Genomic DNA, 14420 nt, shown 5'->3' on the forward strand with positions numbered 1-14420 from the left:
CAACTACTTGGGGGAACAAAGAACAGTGTGTGATGCAAGATGCTTTTACGACTGCCGGAGAACAGGCAGGGATGATGGTGACGGATATGACGATGCAGGATTTGGATATGGATGGTTTGCAGTTTGGTGACATGGATTTTGGTTTGGGTTTCCAGTGATTGCATAGTTAGAAGAAGATAATATCATTGTTTCGGATCTATTGCTTCTCACATTTCTTGACGTACGTAGACATGGTTACACCGATGAACGATCATGTTGAATCTGTTGCTTCCTCTCTCAACTTCTCAACGCCGATATCAACAATATCGTTCATGGGTCTCTCTGCATTATGTTGCACAGCAGAGATCTCACTCAAGGTAAACTTCGTACCCTAAGCCATCGGCACACAGTACTCACGTCAACAACACCAGAGAATCAGTAGCTTCCTGGAGCAAACATACGAAAACAGCAGCAAAATGGACTGTCAACCTAGTCTGAAGCTCATCTCATCCCTAGAGGACCTTGAGATGACTACACACCCCATCGTAACAGCGCCACCAGTGCATCCTTTTACATCACCTTTTCTGTCCAGATCGCCAGCAGAGGTCGCCGAGATACTCGCTGCAAGGACGTCATCTGATTCCATGATTGAATCTAATCTGTTCGCTATCTTGGACGAGAAGTCACTCTCCGAAGACTCTGGTCTGATTGTGCAAGTCAAAGCTGGCAGGGTGGAGAGTGTGCGTGTGCATCTCGATACGATCAATGCGGAGCTTATTAGAGTTAAAATGATTACGTTTGACGTTAAAGAGACGCAAGGGTTAGTGGGGAAAGATGGGGTGTTCAGGACCAAGCCACCTGATGAGAGTAAGAAGGGTGGGAGTGCGGTCAGGAAGAAGTTGGGTCAAGTGGTCATTGGGTAGTGATTTGGTTGCTCCGTTCTGAGGACTCTGGAATCAAGATGCAATCCTCATGCGATGAAATTTTTGCAAGTGCAGATGTGACACGCAACAGCATCGCAGAGGAGGGCATTGTTCGTTGAATGCTTCATCTCCTCAGCACTCTTTGGACACGATTCTGCTCTGAGCCATATTCCAGATTGCCCATACCTCATCTATCGCTCTATGCAATCATATAAAGGAGAGCGGTATGGCAAACCTCAGCACCAGAGGAGGAGTGTGCTTTGAGTCAGACCACAAAGGTTTACATGGCGTTGACAGAGCTCACTGGTGTCTCGTTCCGTTCCCGTCCAAATCCATATCTCACTGCACTTTCCCAACCTCGTGATGCTGAGTCTCGACATCCTCCAAGGGGTTGACTTTGCTGCTTCGCTTCCCAGCCACAACATCTTGCTCCTCTACTCTGTGCACCTCTTCGTTCTCCCTTTCGATATACTTCAAAGGTCTCGTACTAGAAATTGCGTCTTTGTCTCTGAACACAAACAAACTGGGGTCAGATCTGAAGTATGCGTCTAAGTCTTCAAGAGTTCTGGAACTGGTCTCTGGATAGCAAAGGTAGATGACAGGCAAGAAAAGAGCATTGGTTCCAACCCAGATTGGCCAGAAGCGCCATCCCAGGTTCTGAAATCCTATTGGGGTGATCTCGACAATGACGAAGTTTGTAATCCAGTTGGTGGCTGTCGCTACTGCGGCACCTTTGGTACGCATTGGCAAACTGTTAATCTCTGCAAGGACGAGGTCAGCTTCTAAGCCAGCAAGAGACGTTGACGCATGACTTACCGGCTGGGTAGAGCCAAGGTACGCCGAGCATACCCACGGCAAACGCGATGTTGTAGAAGAAGAAAAAGAAAATGGCCGCCTTAGCACATTCAGTACTACCGTTAGCGATAGCATATTTGAGAAGAATAGAAATGCAGAGGAAGGCGATGAGCTGCAGAAAGGTGGATATCATCATCAATGATCTGCGGCCCAAACGTTCGACGAAAAGAACCGCAACGCCCGCAAATACGAAGTATGATACCGCATTGCAGGCGGACAGCAAGCGAGCCATAGAGTTGCTCAGTCCAACGTACGTTATCATGATCGTCGGTGTGTAGTAAGACATGATGTTAATGCCTCCAAACTGTTGCATGAACTGGGTGCCGGCTCCAAGAAGTAGACGACGAACACTTTTGGTGCCATCTTGGGTACGGCCGCGAAGTAGATCACTCCACTTGATCGCATGGTCCTTTTCGTACTGAACACCGTACGTGATCTCTTGGTACTGTGCTATGACATAAGCATGGTCGATAGGCTTGTCGTCGAGATCGGCTAGAATCTGAATAGCCTCTTTTTCTTGACCATGAGCGATGAGCCAGCGAGGTGACTCGGGCAGCCAGGGAACAGTGACAAACAGAACAAAGATGAAGACAAACTGTAGGGCCAAAGGAAGTCTCCATTGGATCGAGCCCGGCACGAAAGACAGACCATAATTGATCCAGTTGACTATCATGAAGCCTCCGACGTTGGTCATCATTTCCAGAATAACGAGCTTTCCTCTGAGCTCTGCAGGAGCTGTCTCGGTTTGCCAGATTGGCGCTGTCGCAGTGTTGATGCCGTTGCCAATTCCGAGTATGATACGTCCAACGAACATCTGTGGTAGGCTGAACGAGCTAGTCTTCAGAATCACCCCAACAGACATAATCGCAGTGCCGATTATGATGGTCTTCTTGCGTCCCAGTCTTTCGCCAATGGTGAAGGCCACAATTGCACCAATGAAGCAGCCCACATCATATATGGCAGCGACAGTGGATAAAACCTTGGTCCGAGAAGGGCCTTCAAGGTCGTGCAGTTGGAGAAAGTTCTCGCTGACAACAACTCCAGAGAAGACTCCCTAGGACAGTAAAGTGGTTAGCTACTCAAGTTAGTGCCACGCAACATCAGCCATTGTTTACCTGGTCGTAACCAAAGAGAGTCATATCTGTTGCACAAGCAACGGTAATCCAGAATACCAGCCATCCACCCTTGAGGCCGAAGTACCTCTCCTTAGGTGCAAGCAACATGTTGTGAGAATATGAGATGAGATCACGAAGAGCTGAACGTATGGCAGATGCGAATCAAGGCATGCTGCTGTTCGCACGGTCGGAAGGAACCTTTCTTATACTTGACCATACTCATGCGACCCCGACCACTTCTCGGAAACGATCCGAGGGAATCGTCGACAAGTCGACCTGCATACCTCGTCGCAATTCTGCCTAAACTGCGTTGCGCGGGATAAAGTGACACTCACCCCACAAAGGTGATCCGCTGAGAAAGCCGTTGTATCATGGTATACCACCTTGACATGGCGTATGACGGTCTCTTCGCCAGTTCCTGTTCAAGGGTCAATACAAGAACGTTGCTCTCATAGATGACAATACAAGAACGTTGCTCTCATAGATGAGAGAGTTTGCCATCGCGCTTTTCGGAGTCGAAACACCACGGATGATTTCGCTCGATCACAACTCGACATGATATCCACGCGGAGAAAACAGCCGAGTCTGCTTGATGTGGATGGTGCGGAACAAGGTCATGGGACTGATCCTGCGAGTACAGCTCTTGGCGACGGTGACACAGCATGCTTACCAGGCTCGCGGGACTGAGACGCGATGGCTTCGCGTGCGATCCTGCAGAAAATGCTTGGTAAGTTGTCTGGCAGCAGCGTCCCGCAAAGAGCTCATTGTAGAGCGGAGAAAGTGTGAATAGTTCGCTGGTGTCACAAAGAAATGACCATGAAATGATCACAATGTCTTGTTGCAAATGAACAATAAAAGGTACTGGTCGCTATAAGACTCTGACTGGAAGTTCAATGCGAAGACTGCCGAGGTTCAGGCAAAATCGCGGGCAGACTTCTGGCTGTGCTAGCCAATGTGCAACCAACTTCTCTTCACTTCCGATCCTAAGCATCTGCAAGAAGAGTTCGTAGGCATGCAGTCAACTGTGTGAAAAGGACGCCGCATGATGAATCGACTGTCGCTGTGTTGCTACAGTTCTACCAGGAAGCTAGGCAAGTACGCGGACCACAATGAACCCTTATGAAGAAAGACTATATGATCGTAAGGCAGCTTCAATCTTTGTGACAGGATACAATCAGACTCTTGTCAATGGTCTAGCAGTTGGCCCGTCCATCGTAAGCTCATTTACATGTGTTGTAACCTTGGTTCAGCAGGACCGTCTCAATGGACAACTTGGCTCGTGAGCCTTCCACAAAGACGTGGCTTTTCCTGAGAACTCTCTGAGTTGCGACAGGCAGTTCTTCACAGAGAATGCTCGAAGATCATCCAGTGTTCCATCACTTTCCGTATATGTCTTGTTTGTTTGTTTGTTTGAGACGACAAACGGACTTGGCTTTCACTTGCAACATCATGAATTTCAGATAAACCATCACAGATCCGTCGTTCCTTCCTACACCTCACGCGCTCGGCAAGATGCTTACACCGACGCATATCAACCCCAGGTTTTTTTCCTACCCCATCGGTAATACGCCAGCTGCCAACTTGCTGCGTGATGTCCGTCCGGGCAAAGAGCCTGTCGAGATACTCGCGATTGGCTGCGGCGATGTTCGAAACATTCTATTCACCCTCTGGTCCCAAAGAAACATCGGATGTAAACTCAATTTCACCGCGTGCGACTTAGACCCTGCTGTTCTAGGTAACCATATCTTTCCCCTTCTCCCGAAAATGACTTTCAGCTGTCCGGAGACACTACTGCTCCCAAGATGGCAGTCAAGTCGTAGTACCTTGGCGTCGAGACCAACTGGATTTAAAAGTCACTGACACCTTCCGTAGCCCGCAATGTGTTCCTTCTCACAGCCATCCCTCGCAGTCCCTCTCCCGACGAGATTGAACGTCTGTGGAGAATCTACTACCACTTCTACGTTACCAGTACCGACCTCCTCTTCGTCCAGCAGCATTGTCAGAAGCTTCTTGCAGCGTCTGAGAGTTTGATCACATGGAATGACTCGTCTTTTGGATCATCGCTTAGGTTTTCTACAGAGGCTGGTTTATCTGAAGTGCGTCGCATCTGGTCCTTGTACGCTCAGACAAGAACCAAGCAAGAGGACGATAGAATCAGAAATACTATCAAGTCCATGTACGATAGGTATGTCACCGCAGAGGACATCATGTTGAATGGTTCACGCTCCGCTGGAGCTCATGGAGATCTTGCAATTCCTTTGGTCACCGACGCTTACCATGAGTATTGGAAAACCGGCGTCGTAGCAGGCAATGATCAAGACCTCTCTGCACTTGTTCAAGAGAACGGCGGCAGAGCCAATCCGCTCATCTTTGTCTCGTCATCCGGCGCTTTCAACGTGCACTACGGTAGCGATCCCCTTGTTGGGTTCCATTTGGCTGAGGCGCTTGATTCCCATCAGACAACTGAGGCAACCTTGAGTTCTTTCGCACGTCTAGCGAAGTCCCAATTTGGTGGATGGTGTCACGAGTTTATCTCTGGCGTCGCATCGACATCGGTCAACATCATGCATCATTGTGGAGATGCTGTTAACTTCTCACATGCTCTGCAAGCAATCCAAGGCTCCGCCACCGTGCCTCCATCCACATACTTCTACACAAAGCCGTGGGGTTCAGTTCCTCTCGACCTACCCTCATACCTGGTCACTCAATACGATGTGATTGACACTTCGAACGTTATGGATCATGTGGGCCTCTTGAACCTTCTATCTGCCATTGTGCCTCTCTTGTCCGATAAATCTGGGTCTGTCATCTACACAGACAGTCTCGTGCAAAGCTCAGAGCAGCCAGAAAAGATCTTAGAGACTCTGCTGCATTCGGACGTCACAGTGTTGTCCCTAATCCTCAGTGTCGCCCCTGTTGGACACCTTTTAAGAACTATGACAGATTCGACGCACACCGAGCAGCTGGCCACTATGTGTGCTCGTTCTGACACAAGCCCTCAACACCAGCATCGCATGCGCATCCCGTGGAAACGTGCTGCTCAAGCTGATAGCACAGCGTCTGACAGGCACACATCGTCACACCGCATCAGAATGGATCCGGAAGAGCTCGCTTCCTTCTTCATGCATACTTACCTCGCCATGTTTCGTGAAGCAGAGAACATAAAAACCGTAAGGCAAGTCACAAGGCGAAAACTGACTTGTCCTCTGACTGGTGATATCGGGTTTTACTCTCGCCTTTCGCTCGTCACTCTCATCGCCTCAGCGAAACGCAACGTATCCACGGACTGGAACAAATGCGTGGATGCTCTCGTTCAGATGATCGAGAACGACCGTTCTCTCATTATTGGTTCGAACAGTTTGCAAGAACTCTACATGCATCTCCATCTATACGGACTCTATCACTCGCCCATGCTTGAAGGTAATCCAAGAGATCGCAGAACGTACTATGGTGAACCTCGTGATGCGGGCGAGCCTGGAGTTCTTGGACAACAGTCACTGTCTGGAATTGTTCATATTGCCCTGATTGTTCCCAGAAGCAACTTTGCTGTTTTCACAGCTCGTCAGTTGGGCACTCCAGGAGTGCATCTCAGTGTTCGTGGCCACGGTTTCGACAACTGTTTCCATGCTATCGACGTCTTCTTTGGTCGATTCGAGTCAGACGCTGTCGATTCATCGAAAGTTGTACAAGATGCTTCTGGATGGTCAGGTACTTCCGACATGATCGTTACCTGCAGAATCCCTACTCGAGGATTACTACTCGGACGTCGGCAGGATCTTCATGTTGAGCTTAACATCAACACTTCGGTAGTCGATCGCGGCTACATTCCGCTTCTGGGGGTCCGCATGACAATTTTCGGCGCTACCCTCGACAGCAAGAACGTCAGAATCCTGACGCAAGCACCCTGTACAAAGCCTGAGTCTGTCTCACATACTGAGCCAGCGAGATTCACTGAGTCGACAGACACAATTTCTGCCACGGTAGCTCTCAAGCGCGATAGTACTGTACAGTCTATTGCAGTTACGAACAACTTCGCACCTGACTCTGATCAGGATCATGCTTTGAAGAGTGGTGGCGTGGTAGAGAGTTTGCAGATCTCGCCGAGCGTTCTCGCTGTCTCGATCGGTGGACAGAAGGACATAAGCGAGTTCGTCTTCCCTTATCCCGTCGATGGTTCTGCTTGCAAGATTAAGGTCGCCCGTAAGTCTTCCTGGATCGAGATCAAGGCTCCTGCATCTAATGCCCTCGAACCTGGTGGCTTCAGTCTCAACCCATTCCCTATCGTCGGCCAAGATACCAGCTCTCTAGCTTGGGGTATGGGACGTGTCGACCCTGAGCTCCAGCCTCCAGTAAAGATCTCTGCGTCGACTCCTGAAGCTTTGAGGGCGTTGCGTTGGACGGCGCTGAGCAAAGGTGAGCTAGACCAGATTAAAGCAAATCCAGGTCGTGTGTCCAGACCGCGTATGCTCCAGCTCAAAGAGATGATTGGTCAGATGTTCGCTGGCTGTGCTGGATGTAATGCAGACGCTCCTAACGAAAGAATAAACATGTTCGTGTGGAGACACGACGGAGTGTCCAAGTTCCAGATCATCCCTAATGCTCTTCGCCATGATCGGGACACAGGTTCAATCTTCTTGGACGGCTTCTTCGTACCTGTAACAGCAGAGTCTATCAGGCGTATAGTCACTAGCAGCATGACTCCAAATTGCCTCGTCATCGATGCTAGCACAGAAGATATCGAGCTTTGGCAGCGTCTTATACCCGCCATCGCCGAACGTTGCCGCTCATGGGAGCATTCTTCGGAATGCAACTACAAGACCAAGCCCGACACGGCCTTTCTTTGCGACTGTGGAGTCGGACAGAACGCAGCAAGCATGCCTAGCGCTTTCAAATCTGTCGCTGGTCTTGCCACTCGCATTGCTCTTCCCTTCATCTCCGCCGTCCCATACGTTGAGGCCATGACCGACGCAAAGATGATCTCAGAAATTGATGCTGTTATGGCCGCTGTTGATCTAGAGCGGAAGACCAAGACACCTAGCGGTGACGCCTGTGACAACTGTGGCAGCGACAAGCCCGGTCTCAAGGCTTGCTCTCGCTGTGAGAAAGTCAAGTACTGCAACCATGCTTGTCAAAGGGCTGCATGGAAGAAGCACAAGAAGGTTTGCAAGCGCTGATGATTCGGAGCTCAGTGAAGACCTTTCGTGTTTCGAATTTGACATATCTGGCTACTTGGATAAGAAGCCAAGTTATTGCATAAGCAGAGCGGGAAAGAGGAGATTGGAATGATGATTTTCAGGGTGTAAGATACAGTGTGATAAGAAAGCGAGGAATCAGGAGACGATCGGCCGATGAAAATGACACAGACTTTTGATGTGTACTTTCCATCACCTATCCACTACAAATTAACAGTAGCTGGAATGGAAAAGAGAAAGCTCCACTTGACTCTCTCTCGTAAAGCAATAAGATTCTGATCAAGCATGCTTCCTCACTTGGGACGCGAGGTTCTGTAGGATGACCTGAACGGTAACATCAGATAGAACGATGACAGAGCTGACTTGGTCAAAACTTTCCATGCAAGTATATTCATCACCCCAATGGGCCTCTCTAAATTTGTGAAAGTGTATATTGTAAGAGAAGCTTCCGACCTCAAATGTCGTCCTCAAACCTCCTAACCAACAACCCTTCCTTTTCCAAGACCTCCTTGACCTGTCTAACCGTGTACTCGCCACGGTGGAACATGCCAGCACCCAGAGCCGCATCCACCGTCGTCTCGTCAAAGACTTGTGTAAAGTGTCCTGGGTTACCAGCACCACTACTCGCGATAACGGGAATCTTGATTGCGTCTTTCACACTGCGAATGAGCTCAAGATCGAAACCAGAGTTTGTGCCATCCTTGTCGATACAGTTGAGCAGGATTTCTCCGGCGCCCATTGCCTGCACGGCTTTGCAGAGTTGGATGACGTCCAAGTCGGATGTTGTGCGACCGCCGTGGATGGTGCATACGTACCAGCAGTATTGCTCTCCATTGGGACCTGCATAGGGTGTTTTGAGTGTAGCGTGGGTGGTATCTTCAGGTGAGTCTACGTAGATTCTACGGGGGTCGACTGATACCACAACGGCTTGCACACCGTAGGCTTTTGAAATTGTCTCGATTGCGGTGTTGCCGCTGAGAGTGGAGTTGTTGGCGTAGTATTCTTCTGCTGCTGTCACGGCGTCGGAGCCGATGCTGACTTTGTCGGCGCCGGATTTGAAGTACAGTGATGCGACTTCCAGGGCTGGGACTACGGTGTTTGTTTCAGGGTCTTTGGTGTCGCGGATGCCGCCGCCGATGGTCAGTGGTACGAATACCGTTGATGAAGCTTGACGGAGGATCTCGAGCATAGGCTGGTCTTTGAGCGGTGTTTCGCGGAAAGAGGTGATGTTGAGGAAGGTGACTTCGTCAGCGCCTTGGTGGTAGTATTTTTCTGCCATTGAAACTGGCTTGCCGAGATTTCGGACGGGGGCGCCATCGGCCTTTTCGCGTACGTCGTATTGGTCGCCTTTCGTTACTACGAGGTCGCCTTGGTCGTTTGTGCGGACGTCGAGGCAGGCGATTATGCGACGGGTGAGGCCTTCTTTTGTGGTTTGCGCTGAAGGTGTGGAAGGGAGAGTTGTCAGGCGGTCGCCGTTGAGGAAGGCCTTTAGCACGCGAAGGCCTGCTGCTCCGGACTTTTCGGGGTGGAATTGGGTGACGAGGACATTGTCTTTTGCGACTGCGCCGACGAATTCTTGGGTGCCGTAGCGGGCGGTTGCGACTTGCCAGCCAGCCTTTTCGAGGACACCGGGTTTGTACATGGCGGCATAGGAGTGGACGTAGTAGTATTTGCTGTCTGGACGCATGCCATACAGACTCTGGTTTGCAGCGAGGCCATGTTCAGAAGCGGTGTTGGCAGAGTTCCAGCCAATGTGAGGAACACTCTTGTCGCTGTCGTCGAAGCGCTGGAGACGACCAGGGATGACAGCTAAGCCAGGGACATCGGAGTTTTCCTCTGAGCCTTCGAAGAGAGCTTGTAGACCGACACAGACGCCCATGAAGGGTTTCCCGGCGGCAATGTGTTTCTTGATGGGCTCGACATAGCCAGAGTTGTTGAATTGGGTGAGGCAGTGGCCGAAGTGGCCTACACCGGGCAGGATGAGTTTCTAGGTGGTAATCTGTCAGTTTTGTCTCTATCAGGGTTGACTTTTGGAGAGGTTGGGTTTGGTGGGGGTGATGGGTACCTCTGCGTTTGGCACGTCTTCAGGTGACTTGATCCATTCGACAGTGTAGCCGACCTTCTCAATGGCATTGACCAGTGATCGGATGTTGCCAGCAACGTAGTCCAAAAGGTGAACTGTCGGCATTGTGCTGTATATGTCTATCAAGAAACAAGAGAGCTATGAGTGCGAAACAAAAAAGACATGGCGGGCAGCGAGCGATGACTCGTTTGGTGACTCGGAGGTGACGCGGCCCGATCCGATGACCGCCCTCGGCCCGCATCTCGAAGCATGGCAGAAATCATCTCAGCCCTACCAAGACAAGCATCTGAATCTTTGCAGACGCAGAGGCGCATTCGAATCGCATTCGCATACCGCATATCACATCGTCCATCATGGTCAGACAACTCAAACACCATGAGCACAAGCTCCTGCGCAAAGTCGACTTCTTCAAGGCCGACTCGAAACAAGGCTCCATCCGCCAGAATGATGTAGTCCGCCGCGTACGTTCTTCTGCTCTCTTCCTCTTGCATCCTAGAAAACACTTCTGACATGCAACACAGTACATGATCCAAAAACCCGAAGACTACACCTCCTACAACCGCCTCTGCGGCCAACTCCGCCAACTAGCCCACCGTCTCACCCTCCTCGCTCCCGAAAACCCCTACCGCCTAGCCACCGAAAAGAAGCTGCTGGACAAACTCTACGACATGGCCATCCTCAGCGAACGCAGCAAACTCTCCGCCGTCGAAAACAAAGTCACCGTTTCCGCATTCGCACGCAGACGCCTCAATGTCATCTTGACCAGACTGCAAATGGCGCCTGACCTCAAGGCTGCCACTACGTTTATCGAGGGTGGTCAGGTCAGAGTGGGCACCGAGGTGGTGACGGATCCCGCGTTTTTGGTCACGAGGAATATGGAGGACTTTGTGACGTGGGTCGATTCGTCCAAGATCAAGAGGACGATTCACAGATACCGTGACAAGCTGGATGACTTTGACTTGCTCTAAGTCTTCGTCTAGATCAGTTTTGTGGTACCGTTTGCATTTGTTCAGCGTGGCGTTTTGTGGGTTCAAGATCGCGTGGAATCATGGTCTGAAACAGGTTCAGAGAAGGGAAATCAGTGCTTGGTAGTGAATTGCAAGATATTTGTAAAATTGTCTTGTCTCGTCTTGTCGGGTATCTTTTGCTATAAAACCAAATATCAAATCTCCCCAGCCAAACTCCCGATGCGCCATGCTATCCTCCCCAGATGCTTTTTGTGTCTTCCTCCATCAACTGAAGTGGATGCCCTCCTGGTTGAAGGCGTACAGCAACTTCAAAAAGTCTCCCTCGTCACACATTCTGGCACGCTTCTCGCAGAGTTCAGTCGTCTCGACCAGCACCTTGGTCACCTTCTGGCGGACCAGCTCAGACACTTTGCCCTTCTTCTTGCGGTTGGGGTTGCCTGCCAGCTTCTTGGCCTTCTTGTCTGCCTCCTCCTTGAAAAAGTCGGGAATGTCGTCCTCGTCATCAACATCCATGATAACTTCCATGTCATCGTCCTGATCATCTGCAGCCATATCGGTGTCCATGGCAGCATCTGCGGGGTCGAGCGGGCCATCGTCGAGCACAATGTTGTTCTGAGCGCAGTAGGTGCGGTAGTTTGACTCGAGCATCTCCATGACACTGGTGGTGCCCAAGAAGCCACTGCGCAGCGTACGGTTCTTGCGGACAAAGCAGATGCGCAACAGACCATCCCACTCGTCGTAACTGATTTGCGGACGCGGGACCTTTGGCACAATCTTGACGACATCACTCTCGACTTGAGGAGGAGGGTTGAAGTTGTTCTTGCCGACCTTCATGACATGGCTGATCTTGGCCCACATCTGGGCATTGACGGACAGTCTCGAGTATAGTTTTGTTCCAGGTTGGGCGAACAGACGCATGGCGAATTCACGCTGGAACATGAGTACGCAAGAGCGAGGGGCGGGACTCAGAGCAAGCAGTCTGAAGGTCAAGGGCGAAGAAATCTGGTAGGGCGTGTTCGAAATGCAGACGTCAAAGTAGGGCAGTTGTGGGTGCTTGAGCACATCTCCGAGGATGATCTCGAGTCTCTTTTGGGCAGGGGTGCCTTGGAAACGCTTTGTGATCTCGGCAGCCATTCGGGGATCGGCTTCGCAGGCGATGACTTTTTTGGCCTTTTCCAGGATCTTGGTTGTCAAATTACCAGTTCCGGGGCCGACTTCGAGGACAATCTGAGTGCTTGTTAGAGGTGATGTATAGCGGCTATATGATGTTAAACATACGTCGGACTGCTTCAGGTCGGCCTTGTCGACGATAGCCTGGGCGACACCAGGGTTCTTGAGAATGTGCTGACCGAGATCCGTGTTGAACTTGAATACGTTGTTGGCCGAGTGGCCCTTTTTGCGCGAGGCAGCGCCCGAGTAGGGATCGCTCTTGGACACGCCGCCGCCGTTGTTCTTTCTCGCAGATTTGGGCATATTGACTCGATGTGTTCTGGTATAGGACAGTTGCGGAGAGGCGGCCGGAGGAGTGAATTTTTGGAAGCCGCGATCAAAAGCTTATCGATAAGCCCCGTCGTCAGGGTCTCGACTACCATGTGTGCGTATCCGTACCTACTGAACTTGGCATCACCTCGACATCCCAACTCTACTTGACTATACTCCAACAACATGCCTCGTCCATCGAGAGCTAAGCCTGCAGTCACCGAAGACTCGTCCGCCATATCATCCGTCGCCCCGGACACTGCTGGACCCGCTATCACCAAAACTGCTTCCAGCGGCACCAGAGGAACCAAACGCAAGCTCAAGCAGGAAGACGAGCCAGAAGAAATCGTTACTCCTGTCAAGAGAGCTCGTCAAAGCAAAGCTGTCAAAGTCGATCAGCCCATCTCTCCGCCGCCCAAGAAAGCCACAAAGTCTAAGAAGCCTGTTGAAGACACCGAGGAACCAGAAGCCACAAAGCCCAAGGTCGTGAGGAAGCGCAAGACCAAAGAAGAGAAGGAAGCAGAGGAGATGCCCTTGGCAGCACGCACAGTCGGCCACAAGCTCTTCATCGGTGCCCACGTCTCGGCCGCCGGAGGTGTTCCCAATGCTGTCCAGAACGCTGTCCATATTGGCGCAAACGCTTTTGCTCTATTCTTGAAGTCTCAGCGGAAATGGGCCAATCCTCCACTGGACGAGACTCACTCTGTCAACTTCCATGCTCATTGCGACAAACATGACTTTGACCAAAATTCACATGTCGTTCCACACGGCTCATACCTGGTCAATCTAGCACACACCGATCCAGAGCGTACCAAACAAGCCTACGACTCGTTCCTTGACGACCTCAAGCGTTGTGAGAAGCTGGGTATCTCACTCTACAACTTCCATCCCGGAAACAGCGTGGGTGGTGATCGTGATGCTGCCATTGCCCACCTGGCTAGCAACCTCAATCGCGCACACAAGGAAACTTCAAAGGTCATCACGTTGCTCGAAAACATGGCTGCGGGTGGAAACGTCATTGGCTCGACCTTCGAAGACTTGCGCGATGTCATCAATCTAATCCACGACAAGTCTCGTGTAGGCGTCTGTCTAGACACCTGCCACGCCTTTGCGGGCGGCTACGATCTACGCACCTCCGAGACCGTCGAGTCAACCTTCTCTGCCTTTGACAAAACAGTGGGTATGAACTACCTACGCGCCCTGCATCTCAACGACAGCAAAGCACCCTTCTCAAGTCATAGAGACCTCCACGCAAACATCGGCACCGGCTTCCTAGGTCTCCGCGGCTTCCACGCCATCATGAACGACTCACGTGTTATCGGCCTCCCCATGGTCCTCGAGACTCCCATCGACGTCCGCGACGAGAACGGAGTCCTTCAAAAAGATGCCAAAGGCAAAGACATGGAAGACAAGTCCATCTGGGCCCGTGAAATCAAGTTGCTGGAGAGCCTTGTGGGTATGGATGTCGAGGGCGATGAGTTCAAGCAGTTAGAAGATAAGCTGCAGAAAATGGGTAAGGTGGAACGAGATAGGATTGCCGAGCAAGTGGAGAAGAAAACCACAAAGGTCAAGGATAAGGAAGACAAGGCAAAGGCTAAACAGACCAAGCTCAACTTTGGCAAAGCCGCTGCTGCTCCGGCGAAGAAAGGCAAGAAGGCGAAGAAAGAGGTTGATGATGAGCAGAGTGATGCTTCATTATCGAGTGCACCTCCCTCGGATAACGAGGATTGATCGACAGCTCGAAACTCAAAAACGACGAAGGAATGATCCCCGCCAATGGATTCCAGAATGGATGAATTCATGATGGCGGTTGTATCTCTACCACA

General features: G+C 50.9%; 7 protein-coding genes across 7 annotated transcripts; 4 read left to right on the plus strand and 3 right to left on the minus strand.

Annotated features, from left to right (window-relative positions):
• Positions 1–311: 311 nt before the first annotated feature.
• Positions 312–902, plus strand: M436DRAFT_49156 (uncharacterized protein; the record flags this gene model as incomplete). The annotated part of the gene is made up of 2 exons (XM_013570684.1): positions 312–356; positions 411–902. 2 exons carry the CDS (start codon positions 312–314, stop codon positions 900–902), a joined length of 537 nt encoding a protein of 178 aa, XP_013426138.1.
• Positions 903–1241: 339 nt separating this feature from the next.
• Positions 1242–2980, minus strand: M436DRAFT_64902 (general substrate transporter; the record flags this gene model as incomplete). The annotated part of the gene is made up of 3 exons (XM_013570883.1): positions 1242–1663; positions 1719–2811; positions 2873–2980. The coding sequence occupies 3 exons, from the start codon at positions 2978–2980 to the stop codon at positions 1242–1244; spliced, it is 1623 nt and encodes a 540-aa protein (XP_013426337.1).
• A 1404-nt stretch (positions 2981–4384) lies between these two features.
• On the plus strand, positions 4385–8046 carry M436DRAFT_49013 (uncharacterized protein; the record flags this gene model as incomplete). The annotated part of the gene is made up of 2 exons (XM_013570649.1): positions 4385–4607; positions 4745–8046. The coding sequence occupies 2 exons, from the start codon at positions 4385–4387 to the stop codon at positions 8044–8046; spliced, it is 3525 nt and encodes a 1174-aa protein (XP_013426103.1).
• A 472-nt stretch (positions 8047–8518) lies between these two features.
• Positions 8519–10252, minus strand: M436DRAFT_49823 (imidazole glycerol phosphate synthase HisHF; the record flags this gene model as incomplete). The annotated part of the gene is made up of 2 exons (XM_013570815.1): positions 8519–10051; positions 10130–10252. 2 exons carry the CDS (start codon positions 10250–10252, stop codon positions 8519–8521), a joined length of 1656 nt encoding a protein of 551 aa, XP_013426269.1.
• Positions 10253–10500: 248 nt separating this feature from the next.
• Positions 10501–11115, plus strand: M436DRAFT_49257 (uncharacterized protein; the record flags this gene model as incomplete). Its single annotated transcript, XM_013570707.1, has 2 exons — positions 10501–10608; positions 10669–11115. 2 exons carry the CDS (start codon positions 10501–10503, stop codon positions 11113–11115), a joined length of 555 nt encoding a protein of 184 aa, XP_013426161.1.
• Positions 11116–11379: 264 nt separating this feature from the next.
• On the minus strand, positions 11380–12588 carry M436DRAFT_49652 (dimethyladenosine transferase; the record flags this gene model as incomplete). The annotated part of the gene is made up of 3 exons (XM_013570782.1): positions 11380–11562; positions 11719–12342; positions 12394–12588. 3 exons carry the CDS (start codon positions 12586–12588, stop codon positions 11380–11382), a joined length of 1002 nt encoding a protein of 333 aa, XP_013426236.1.
• A 534-nt stretch (positions 12589–13122) lies between these two features.
• M436DRAFT_49881 (AP endonuclease) lies at positions 13123–14325 on the plus strand (the record flags this gene model as incomplete). Its single annotated transcript, XM_013570824.1, has 2 exons — positions 13123–13965; positions 14008–14325. The coding sequence occupies 2 exons, from the start codon at positions 13123–13125 to the stop codon at positions 14323–14325; spliced, it is 1161 nt and encodes a 386-aa protein (XP_013426278.1).
• Between the last annotated feature and the right edge of the window lie 95 nt (positions 14326–14420).

This window comes from Aureobasidium namibiae, assembly GCF_000721765.1.
Source record: "Aureobasidium namibiae CBS 147.97 unplaced genomic scaffold scaffold_11, whole genome shotgun sequence".
In the NCBI taxonomy this organism is placed as follows: domain Eukaryota; kingdom Fungi; phylum Ascomycota; class Dothideomycetes; order Dothideales; family Saccotheciaceae; genus Aureobasidium; species Aureobasidium namibiae.